The following is a 13,129-nucleotide window of genomic DNA, read 5'->3' on the forward strand; positions in this document are numbered from 1 at the left end:
GCTTTTTGGCAATCAAAGGTATTAAGGGATATGGGCCAAAGGCGGGTATATGGAGTTAGATCACAGATCAGCCATGATCTTATCAAATGGCGGAGTAGGCACGAGGGGCTGAATGGCCTACTCCTGTTCCTATGTTCCTAAGTCCAAGGTATGTAGGTTGGTGCTCAAAAAACCTGAGGTGTTGGTTAAATGGCAAATTCGTGACCAGTATAAGATACTGTGATAACCATGACTTACCTATTTGTTGTCCTTTTTGAAGAAGAGTGTTGATACCTGGAAAACACTCTGTAATTGATGTCAGCTGTGGCTCAGTGGTAGCACTCTCGCCTCTGCGTCAGGAGGTTGTGGGTTCAAGTCTCACTTGAGCATGTAATCTAGGATGACACTCCAGTGCAGTACTGAGGGAGTGCTGCACCGTCGGAGGTGCTGTCTTTCAGATGAAATGTTAAACCGAGGACGCGCCTGCTTTCTCGGGTGGACACTTCAAAGGTACTTAATTGTCTGTAAAGCATATTGGGACATCGTGAGGTTGTGAAAGGCACTATATAAATGCAAGTTCTTTCTTTTAAAGTAAAACTGTGCCAGTTAGTTTTAAATAGATTTCTCTCCACACAAACTGTGTGAAGGCCCAAAGCTAGCTTTCCCAGTGGGATAGTTATCTGGATACTTACCCCTCTTAATAGCATACACTATGATTCTATCATGGCATCTACCCCTTATCCCATACCTGCATTAATATCCTATGCAGTTTCTCCAACTCCTCTTCCCCACCACCCCCCTCAATCAATTGAACTTACACCGTCTCTGTAAACATGAAGTGCATTCTGTAAAGTAAAAGGTTTTGGTCTCTGGATATCAAAATTGAGGCATTTTTGTGGAAGTTTGGCTAGTTTTCAGTAGAAGTCCATGGTAAATTTGAACTTCTGTTAAGGTCTGACCTTGAATATAAATGACAGAAACCCCATTGTTAACATAGCCAGTACCTGACATCAGTCATGAGTTTGCATTATTTGAGTTTTATGGGAAGTCAAAGAAGAGCATCATTGACTCCAAATAATTGGAAGAAATTACAAACTGCTGTTTGTCAGAAATAAGAAAATCTGACATTTGATTCTCGAATGTTCCCACTTATTCTTCTCCTGTCCTCACTCTGATGAGGAAAATCATCTTTGCATTAGAGAGAATGAGTTGCATCAAAATTTTGTTTCTACTATCTTATTTCTGCATAAGGAGAGGACAAAACCTCTTGAAGAGGAAATTTGCTCCCTCTGTTTGGCTCTTTCTCCTGATGTATATTCAGGATTGAAATGTGACAACATGGGCTATTCTGAATCCCTCTTCACGGCTTTAGAACAAATGTAGGACTACCTGCAGTTACAATTCACTGAAGCTTAGTTGGCGGTGTCCACAACTCTGCTAGACTCAAGGGGGAAGAAGAGCATGCCAGGCTGCGTTGTTTTAGGTCTTGTGTACAGGTGTCGAGTACCCACATCAATATTAACTACTTTCAGCTCACAGGATTAGCGATTAATAACAAAGACACTTAAATCTGTTGAAAAGTTGAGGAGATGCTATGTTGATCATATTGAATAGCTGTCTATGATGGTAGCTCCTAGATCTTGTGTCACCACCTCTGTAGCAAAATTCATAGGAGCTTCTTATCAAATTGACTATCTACCTCATCCAGGGTAGTCAAATTCTTCAGCCTATCCCAAGATCTGTGGACGCTGTTGTTTGTAACACTAAGACTACAGAATCTATATTCTGCAATGACAAAGCAGAGTGGGCTATACAGTAAGAACCATTTAACCCAATACTCCAGGCAAGGACTTGAACTATTTGTGTTCTTTTGGAGTGTAACAAGTACATTCAAGAAGCACTATAGAAGGTTAGTGACTTTCCATTACACTGGTCAAATTTTGTGCACCAATGGATGGCTGAGCTGCTCGCATTCTTTTCACTGTATAATAAACCAGTCAAGCTTTCCCTTGGGCTTCTGATGGCCAGGGTATGGACGTCGCAAATGATGTAATGATAATCTGCAGACTGACATGGCTGCAGATGTCTACAATGAATGAATTGAAGTACTGTTTGACAACTCACGTAAAGGAAAGAAAGACTTGCATTTATATAGTGCCTTTCATGGGATCAGGACGTCCAAAAGCACTTTACAGCCAATGAAGTACTTTTGAAGTATTATCACTGTTGTAATGTAGAAAATTTAACATAGTTATATCCCAGCAATAATAGCTATGAAAAAATAAACTCTCTGTAAAGATTTCACAGTTACTGACTTTGCCCTTCAAGCAGCATCAACTTCAGGAAATACAGGTTTACTCCAGATATAGCACATACACAGTTCCTCATGAGACTTTTCTCCACATGATTGTCATCTTCATCCAAGAGAGTGGCCATTATTATTTTGAAAGAAGCTGAAGCCAAATGATTTTTGAAAACAAGATTACAGGTAGAAAAAGCACTCAACAGGGGAATGGGCTTCTGGGTTTTATATCTTGATCCTCTTGACCCATTGGATGCAAAATCAAAGAGTTGATGAATCTGTGCAAAATATTGGTTAGGCTGCACTTGGATTATTGTGTGCAGTTTGGGCATCCCGTTGCGGAAAGAATATTGGTGTCATTGGAAGAATATGATATAAATTGACTTAAGGTGAAACCAGGGATGAGAGCATTATTGTCATGATAGACTTAATAAGAAAGAGCCCTATACACTGGAGCAAAGATAAAAGGGGATCTAAGAGAAGTGTTCAAAATTCTGGAAAAGTTTGAGAGTAAATCATTTTATTTATTTGTTCTCAGGTTGTGGTGTTAGATATGGAATTCCTCCCATTCTCTACCCATCACTGCATTTACCTCCAGAATGTCCACTCACTTGCGAATAAGGGCCTTGCCATCCACAACCCTGTTGTGGCTGATTGCACTGACATCATGGCTTCGACAGAAACTTGGCTCAAGGGTGATGAAACCTTGCCCCTTACTGAAGCCTCGCCGCCTGGCTATACTTTCCACCACCTGCCCTGCCCAAACCCCCGTGGTTGTGGTGTGGTCCTTATCACCAAATCACACCGTGCTCTCCCCCTACTCCTCTGGCACCTTGTTCCACTTCTCTCGCCCTTTAAATTCCTCATTCTCAACCCCCTCCCTCCGGCAAGCCACCCCGAGTTTCTCTCGGATATATTCTTCCACCTTTCATCCCTCAGCCTCTGCACTGAGTGACTCCTCATCCCCTGTGATTTTAATCTCCATCTCAACTTACCTTTTCCTCTCTCTGATTTCACTGCTGCCCTCCCTTAACCTTTCCCTTTATTTAAACTCTCCTACCTATATTTATGGCCACCCCACTGACCTTGCTATCTCACATGGCCTTTACTCCCATTGTCTTAAATTACAGACAAGGCCATCTCCGACCACTCCCTTGTATCCCTCACCACCCACAGCCCTACCTCCTTCCAACCTCACTTCTGCATCCGTTCTTGGAAAGAAAACTCTGTTCCGAGTCATTTGCAATTGCACTTCTAAACTCCCAGCTGTCTAGCCTTAGGCCCTCCATTTGCCACACTAGTTCTCAGCTGTCAACTTGATCAACCACTCCCTCACCACCACCTTTTGATGCTATTGTCCCCAGTAAAACCTTTACTCTCCCACCCTGGTTGAACCCCTAGCATGGCCCCCACCATTGCTTCCTTAAGTCCAAGGGACGCAGACTTAAGTGAATCTGGCGCACAATTGGTTTAGTCATCCACCACCAGATCTGGTTGGTCCACATTAAGCATTATTGGGCCGCCTTCTCCCCTGCCAAAGTTGCTCACTGCTGCAGGATCATCCTGAAGAGCAAAGATAATCCCCTGCTTCTTTCCTCCGCTACCAGCCGACTGCTTAACTCCTCTCCCCTGTCCCCTTCACCCTCGCCTCCAACAAAGTGTGTGGACCTCCAGTTTCTTTGTCACTAAGATTCAGACAATCCGTTCAACTGCTTCTCTCTCTCCCTCTTGGCCACTAAGCAAAATTTCCCCCATGCCTAGCATTGAACCTACATCTTTCTCTAGTTTCTCTCCCATCTTCTCTCATGCCCTCTCCAAGCTCACCTTGTCTGGGACCCACCACCCCCTGCTCTTGACCCCATTCCCACTAAACTGCTGACCACCCAGCTTCCCTTCCTGGCCCCTATGCTAACTGACATTGTAAATGGTTCCCTCTTCTCGGATACTGTGCTCTTCCCTTTGAAAACTGCCATTCTCACACCCTCCTCAAAAACCCCCCACGCTCAATCCCTCTGTCCTTGCAAAGTACTGCCCCAACTCTAACCACCCTTTCCTCTCCAAATTCCTTGATCATGTGGTTGCCTCTCAAATGTGTGCCCATCTTACCCTCAACTCTATTTGAATCTCTCCGATCAGGTTTCCGCCCATGTTACAGCACTGAAACAGCCGAAGTCGAAGTCACAGAAGATTGAATCAAACTTTTCGCCACCTCGGCGTCCTATTTGACCCTTGGCTGAGCTTCCGATCCCATACCCTTACCATTCATGAAGACTGTCTATTTCTACCTCTGTAACATCAGCCACTGCAACCCTGCCTCAGCCCATCTGCTGCCCAAGCCCTATTCCATGTCTTTGTTACCTCCAGACTTGACTATTCCAAAGCCGTCCTAGCCCACCTCCCATTCTCCGTCCTCCATGAACTTCAGCTCAACGAAATCTCTGCTGCCCGTATCCTGTTCCGCTCACCTTCAATTTAAAATTTTCATCCTCGTCTTCAAATCGCTTTGTTGCCTCATTCCTTCTTATCCCTGTACCTTCTCCAGCCCTACAACCATCTGAGAACTCTGAGTTACACCAACTTCTTTCGCCCCATCAACGGTGGCTGTGCATTAATCCCCTGCCTAAACTTCTCTGCCTCTGCATCTCCCTCTCCTCCTTTAAGATGCATTTTAGAACCCACCTCTTTGACCCACCCGATCTAATTTCTCCTTCTTTGGCTTGGTGTTGATTTTTGTCTGATTGCGCTTCTGTGAATCACCTTGGGATGTTTTTCTACCTTAAAGGCCCTGTATAAATGCAAGTTGTTGCAACTACACCAATCCAGATGAGTAGTGAGTATTCCATTGTACACCTGGCCATCTTTAGTGGAAAGGCTTTGAGGGATCAGGAGGTGAGCCTCCCGTCACAGAATTACCCAGCCTCTGATCTGCTCTTGCAGCTTCATTGATTATTTCAAGTAGTCCTTAATGAGAGAGATTAATTCAAAGTGAGTAGCAGAGGCATAAAGGGGGAGGTTAGACAAATGTTTTTCATGCAAATGGTAGTTGGAATGTGGTTTGCATCACCACGGGTAGTTAGTCAATCATTACATTTTAAGAGTGAATTTGATAAGCACTTGAAGAAAAAAATATGAAAGGATAAAGAGGGGAATGGGATTAGGATAGACAACCCTCGCAGGGGAGCTCCCATATATACAATGGTGTCCTCTTGTACCAAAACATTAGATCCTATGATAAATAGTGCTCATCTACAACCATCTCAGTGATCAGGCTATCTATCTTGCAACTTCTGAGCACTGAAGGTCCAAGTTTATCAGGTTTGGGAGAAAGGGATTGAACAGTGGTGATTGTAGTTGCCAGACCGACAGCTGAAGATTACCATTGATGCATGGCTTGTGGAAGTGGATAAGATCTGTAGTAGCTAAGTGTCATTTTTAGGGTCTGTACCCAGTATTCTAATTGCGTTGTTTGCCAGGTGGCTCCCTATAGGCATTGTTGAACACTAACTTTTGTCACTCTTGGCAATTCACAGAATCATAGAATGATATGGCACAGAAGGAGGCCAGTCAGCCCATCGTGCCTGTGCCAGCTCTTTGAAAGAGCTATCCAATTAGTCCCACTCCCCTGTCCTTTCTCCATAGCCCTGCAAAATTTTCCCCATCAAGTATTTATCCAGTGCCCTTTTCAAAGTTATTATTTAATCTGCTTCCACCACCCCTTCAGGCAGTGCATTCCAGATCATTACAACTCGCTGCATAAAAAAATATTTTCTCATGTCACCTCTGGTATATCTGTGTCCTCTGGTTACTGACCTTTCTGCCACTGGAAACAGTTTCTCCCTATTTACTCTATCAAAACCCTTCATGATTTTGAGCACCTCTATCAAATCTCCCCTTAACCTTCTCTGCTTTAAGGAGAATAGCCCCTGTTTCTGTAGACTCTACATGTAACTCAAGTCTTTCACCCCTGGTAACATTCTAGTAAAGCTCCTCTGCACCCTCTTTAAGGCCTTGACATCCTTCCTAAAGTGTGGTGCCCAGAATTGGCCACAATACTCCAGGTGAGGCCTAACCAGTGTTTTATAAACATTTAGCATAACTTCCTTGCTTTTGTACTCTATGCCACTATTTATAAAGCCAAGGATCCTTTATGCCTTTTTAACAGACTTCTCAACTTGTCCTGCCACCTTCAAAGACTTGTGCACTTATGCTCCCAGGTCTCTGTTCCTGCACCCCCTTTAAAATTGTACCATTTCATTTATATTGCCTCGCCTCATTCTTCCTACCAAAACGAATCACTTCACATTTCTGCGTTAAATTTCATCTGCCAACTTTGAAATTATGTCCTGTATACCCAAGTCCAGGTCATTAATATACATCAAAAAGAGCATTGGTCCTAATACCGACCCCTGGGGGACACTAGTGTATACTTCCCTCCAGTCTGAAAAACAACCGTTCATCATTACTCTGCTTTCTGTCCCTTAGCCAATTTCATATCCACACAGCCACTGCCCCTTTAATCCCATGGGCTTCAATTTTGCTAACAAGTCTATTATGTGGTACTTTATCAAACGCCTTTTGAAAGTCCTTATACACAACATCAACCGCACTACCCTCACCAACCCTCTCTGTTACTTCATCAAAGAACTCAATCAAGTTAGTCAAACATAATTTATCTTTAATAAATCTGTGCTGGCTTTCATTTATTAAGCCTTGTTTTTCCAAGTGCCAATTAATTTTGTCCTGGATTAGTGTCTCTAAACGATTCTTCACCACCGACGTTAGGCTGACTGGCCTGTTGTTGCTGGGTTTATCTCTCTCCCCTTTTCTGTACAATGGGATGTGGGTCTGCACCAGTGATTTCTCACACAGAGTTTCTGGTTTTAATTATGCTACTATGGGGAGTTGCCAAGTGGAGTTTGGGCCTTTCCAGCAAAAAGAAAAAAAAGCATACAGGATAAGTAGTTCAGATTTAGTACAGCCCTGTCACTTGCTTTTAAAGAAGCTGTGATAGCTGTGCTCCTAATGGTATTCCTTTTCTGCATTTTGCCAGCACTGAATTCCAACTCAGTCAACATGGCAATGAATGCAGGCCCAGAACCATGTAAAGCAGCTCTTCTGCAAAGCACTGAAGTTGAAGGGAAGGTGGGCTGCAAATGGTCCATGGGCTGAATTATGATTGCAGCTATTCGAAAATAACACACATTTTATCAAATTTCAAAACTGTAGTGATGTTTCCTCCAGACCTGGAAAGTCCGGGTTCTGATTGAAGCTGAACTCTGTTATGCTTCAAACAATAACATTTCTGAGTTACATTTTTTTTACTCCTTGTTATTTAGGAATGTAGACTAATATAACTTCAAGATTGGCTTCAAAGAGCTTTTTTGATCTTGATATGGGGGCATGTAGCCGAGCGGGCTTCCCTCTGTGGGCCGAATGGCTTTTATGCTGTAAACTCTCATGGTTCCAAGACCACAAAAATTATATACAGTGGAGAAAGAAATGGGGTTTGGATTAGTTCGGCTATGACTCATTTGATTTAGGCTGCATATAGTGACACCGCTATTCCCGGCCATAGTGGAGATGATTGGTTAATCTTGCCCGGAGACCGCACTGCTGTAAGAACGGGGATTAATTTTATGCACATAACTGGTATTATGTAACTATCCTCCACTCACTGCATTTTGCTGGAGAAATAATCCTGCTGTACTCGGAAGCCTCTGTTTGCTGTAGTTTCGGTCATGAGTTCAGAGACTCTGCTGTAGTTTATGAATTTGCTGTAGGCACCCTGATCGCTGTAGAGACTCTGCTGTAGTTTCTGAGTAAATAAATTAAAACTACAAGTCCCACCCTGCCTCCAACTCATTGGCTAACACAGTGGTGTTGTTATTCACTCTTTGTTTTGATGAAACTAGACTTGTCTTGCATTATATCAATGGGTCTATCTTAATTACTGAAAAAGTAAGACCAATCAATGTTTTTGAAGTGGATATGGCCATTAAAGCTCTTGGAATACTGGGTTTTATGGCAAGGGAGTATAAAATAAAAAAGTCAAGATATAATAAATCCTTAGTAAGAAGTGTGCAAAGAATGTTAAGGCAATTGAGAGGGAACAGCACAGATTAACTAGGGTGCTGCCCGGTCGATGAGGAAATTGCAAATATGAAGAAAGACTTGGAAAAATTGGGACTGTTCTCATTAGTGCAGAGGAGGTTCAGGGTTGACTTGAGAGAGGTGTTATAAATTATGAAGGGATAACCAGAACAATAACTTGCATTTATATAGTTCCTTTAATGTACAAAACATCCCAAGGCACCTCTGAGACCTAGTAAAAAAAATGTACGCTAAGCCAAAGAAGGAGATATTAGCAGTGGTGATTAAAAATTTGGTCATACAAGTGGGTTTTAAGGAGGGCCTTAAAAGAGGAGAGGGCGATGGAAAGATAGAGGGGTTTAGGGAGGGAATTAGAGAGTGGGGCCTGGACGCCTAAAGACACGACTACCAGTGCTGGGGTGAAGGGAGGGGGGATGCAGAAGAATGTCAGACGAACAGAGTTGGGGAGGTGGGGTGGTGTAGAGCTGGAACATTCGACTCAGGAGGAGACAAAGACATTGACTTAAGATGGGGGCCATACTAGGAGGATGACCAGGATCGGAGAGAGAGAAGTTTTTCTGGGGACAAGGGTTTCAAAGGTGCGGGTGAGTGGGTGTTGAGCAAATCAATGGCTGCAAAAGTATTGTGGTGAATGGAAGGCCAAAGGCTAGGCAGTTGGGAGCTTGAAAGGACATTTGTAAATGACTGTACAGATTTTTTTTCCCAGGGATGGGTGCAGAAGGAGGTGGGGTTGGAAGGGGGTAGGGGATGTGAGTGATGAGGGATAGGCGTTGGAGATGGCCTTCTCTATGATGGAGAGATTGAGGGCGTAACAGAAAAGTCTAGGTAAGATCTTTTTTGTCTGTAGCCCCTGGTGAGTGGGTACGAGCATGTACAACAACAAGAAGCATTTATATTGTGCCTTTAACGTGGTAAAATGTCCCAAGGTGCTTCACAGAAGCGTTATCAAACAAAATTTGACACCGAGCTACATGAGGAGATATTAGGACGGGTGACCAAAAGCTTGGTCAAAGAGGTAGGTTTTAAGGAGAGTCTTAAAGGAGGAGAGAGAGGCAGAGAGGTTTCAGGGGCATGGATATGGGTAGGAGAGTTTATTTGGAGGGAGAAGTTAAGGGAGGACAGGTGGGCGGTGAATTCAGAGGGCAAGGGGAGCTGAGGTAGAGATTGAAATCAGTAAAGTTCATGCTCCTGTGAAATACCTTGGGATATTTTACTAGGTTAAAGGCACCATATAAATGCAAGTTGTTGTTGTGACCTAGTTTTTTTTTAAAAAGAAACACACTGTATTGCACTCCGGGTAGTGAATGAGAACAGACAGAGCAGCATTGGGTCGCCCTCAAGTCGTGATCCTGGTCCAGGTCCAGGAGACGCTACACTCACTCAAATAAAAATGGCAAATTCATCAACAAACATGGGGTCAATTTTTTTGATGTTTAGAAAGTATGTGCACCCATCTTTAATTTTTCAAAAAGAAATTGGGTTCACAGAGGTTGCTGCAACTGTTTTGAAAGGATATATTGGCCTTGGAGGGGATGCAGTGCAAATTCACCAGAATGATACCTGGGCTTAAAGGGTTAAATTATGAGGCCAGGTTGCATAGACTAGGCTTGTGTTCCCTTGAGCATAGAAGATTAAGGGGTGATCCAATTGAGGTATTTAAGATGATTAAAGAATTTGATAGTTTCTCCCTATCTATTCTATCTCCTCTGGCGAGTCCAGAACAAGTGGGCATAACGTTAAAATTAGAGCTAGGCCGTTCAGGGGTGATGTCAGGAAGCACTTCTTCACACAAAGGGTGGTGGAAATCTGGAACTCTCTCCTTCAAAAAATTGTTGAGGCTGCAGGTCAATTGAAAATTTCAAAACGAGATTGATAGATTTTTGTTGGGTAAGGATATTAAGGGTTATGGAACCAAGGCGGGTAGATGGAATCAAGATACAGATCAGCCATGATCTAATTGAATGGCTCGAGGGGCTGAATGGCCTACTCTTGTTCTTATGTTCCTAAATGCAAAATATAAGCTAAAACTCGTAGTTGTTAAAATATGAACAGCAACTGTTTTTATTTGTGCTTAGAAACAAAGTGCCTGATCTTTGATTTACCTTTCCTTCTCCAGGTACTCATTGCACATTTTTATAGAAGTTTCTTTGTGCTACTGCATTATGACAACAGCAAGCGTCTCAAACATTCACAGGTACAGAACCCAGTATGTAATGCGTTCTGAAGAAAAGGCATCAATTTGAAAGTACTGCCTAGGTTTCAAGTAAATCTGGTAACTGTTTGTTTCAAAAAATAACTATATAGTTGCATTTTGCATTTAATTATTTGTTTGAAAGATTCTATTTTTTTTCCGCACCTGACTTCCAGGTCATAAACCTCCTATAGTCAAGAGAATGAATGGGTGCTGAGACCCACCTCTAGGCCTCTATCAAAGCCTCTCTTGCTGATCACTAAGCATGACTAAACTGATAAACTTAAAATATATATTTTCCCTCGTTCTTATGGGCAATGACAGGTCCAATCAACACCTCCATTCTGCACTGTGGCTGAGATTGGGCACTGTTACTGCCTTAGAGTGGCACACTTTGCTGCTGTAACATAAAACATTTGTCACCACAATATAACAGTGTTTGGCACAGTTTTGCTAATATATCAGGGCTTGAATGGCAGCATTTGAAGTACATTTGAAATAATGTGTGCAGTGCTATCTGAACTTTGCATCTATTTGAATTTGTGGCAATAGCTAACTGAAGGCAGTTAATGCAGTCGAACCTACTTAGTAAATGATCTTAACTTAATTTGCTTAGTAAATTTGAAAGGCTAAATTATTTTGATGTGATGCATATTCTGTTTCATGCTAACCTTAATGTTGCAGTTGCTGAGTTTGAAGCCCCAAAACTACATACAATGCACCTGACATGCAACTCAAGTATTTTTTTTGAACACCTTGATATTTGTGCTCACAGATGCAGTAGAAGTTGAATCTCTGACTTATCTGTTCATTCTCATCTCTTTTCCTCCGTCTGTTCTTCAACATTTCTACTTTTGTGTTCCCACTTCTCTTAAGTGGCTTCATTCTCATAGATCAGTCCTACTTGTCTTTTTTTAAATAACCACTGTTTTGGACCATTTTTGGTTGCCCAACCCAACTACAAATTTGTATAAATTCCACTGGGTCCTTGCCTGTTTTTATTGGTTTTACTGCACATGGCTTTTATTTTGTTTTGTAGTATACAAGCTTGCCAATGTGGGGTATGATTTTATATTGCAAGTGAATTTAAAATAAAACGAAGAGACCAAGGTGAAGGGTCATGTCCTGTAGTGCTGGCGCCAACAGCATTGAAAAGAATAGAAGACAAGATGGGGTAAATTTGGAAGAAATCATTAGGGGTTTAGCTTTTAAAACCCATAAGATTATAGGTGGGCGATGAGGGGCTCAATTTTGATATGGTGGCGGGTTGGCAGTGGGGGGTGCGGGTGGTGGTGGTGAAGGTGCGCGTGGCAAACCCGCTCTGCATTTCTGCAATTTTCGCAGCCCCCCCCCCGCCCCCAACGCACCCGACAATTTATGTTTAAAATCGAGCCCGAGGTGTTCAGTTTTGAGGTTTTGTAAAGAATAACTTGGAGTAGGAGACTCTATTTCAAAACAATGTCGATGTAAAGAGGTATATTTGTTAGAGGGGGGAGGAAAGTTCAGAAAAGCGTTGACCATAGTATCAAATAAGGTTGTGAGAGAGATGTTGGAGGCTAGTATTGAGATGGATTGCCTTTTGGGCTTTTTCTTGTATCCTGTCCAGATGTGTGAAGAAGTAGAGCCTCCCCCTGATGGCTCAGCAAGTTTTATTCAGTGAGTAGCTGAAAAATACAGAATATCAAAGTTCCAGGTTCAATCCCTGCTCTGCGCTGAGTTAACTGATGTTGACTAAGGTGATAATACGGTTGGCTTCTCTGCCTTTTGGGTTACAGAGGAGAAAATTGACAACGCTTCCTCCCCCTGATCACTATCCAGGTTCATCCACTACTGGATGTGTACGTTCTGTGTGTGGATGTCGGGGGAAAGTAGGAGATGGGACTCGGCGGTGAATTCACAGCATTGAAGACCCTGCCAACGTTCACTGTCAAGGCTTGTGCATGAATAAGGAGCTTGTGGGTGAGGCACTGGAGGGTGTCTAGTGTCTATGGGTCCATGTTGCAACAGGGAGTTAATACTTGCAGGAGAGGAGAGAGGGGAGGAAATTTAAAGGCCTACATGGATGCTGGAGCAGTATTATCATCTTGGACGGACTGGACTTAATAGAGAGTTGAATTGTCGAAGGGGAAAGAAATGTTTGGCGTGTGAGAGGAAACCAAGAATTTAGCAATGGATGAAGTGGGGAGTTGTACTTGAGGTCAGATGAAGTAGTGAGGCCAGGAGCTCCAATAGACAAAGATAAAGGATGGTCACTGTTGGTTAGATTTGTGATTGATGTGAAGACACTGTTTTAGAAGAATTGAAATAAACTAGATTTTCATTGCTCCATTGGAGGACATGGAGGAGATCAAGAAGGAGTGATTCAGATATTACACTGCAGGAAGATGAGATAGTTGGCACTGAGGATGTGCACTTTTAAGGGACTTAATGAATTTTGGGTGGAATGATCATCAAAGGAGTTGACCGGGGTGAGTGGAGTAGATCATTATCATGAAAAAGGAACTGGATGGGAAAGAGGACGGCGCTTGAGGAAATCTGATTTAATG

General features: G+C 42.7%; 1 protein-coding gene across 2 annotated transcripts in view; it reads left to right on the forward strand.

The window, feature by feature from the left end:
• mboat1 (membrane bound O-acyltransferase domain containing 1) overlaps nt 1-13,129 on the forward strand; it is a 97,248-nt gene that overhangs the window by 10,136 nt on the left and 73,983 nt on the right. For both annotated transcript variants that reach the window (XM_068001639.1, XM_068001638.1), the window contains exon 3: nt 10,509-10,586. In XM_068001639.1, coding sequence (XP_067857740.1) covers nt 10,509-10,586 — 78 coding nt within the window. The remainder of the gene's footprint in view (nt 1-10,508; nt 10,587-13,129) is intronic.

The sequence above is a fragment of the Heptranchias perlo genome, chromosome 2, assembly GCF_035084215.1.
Source record: "Heptranchias perlo isolate sHepPer1 chromosome 2, sHepPer1.hap1, whole genome shotgun sequence".
NCBI classification, from domain to species: domain Eukaryota; kingdom Metazoa; phylum Chordata; class Chondrichthyes; order Hexanchiformes; family Hexanchidae; genus Heptranchias; species Heptranchias perlo.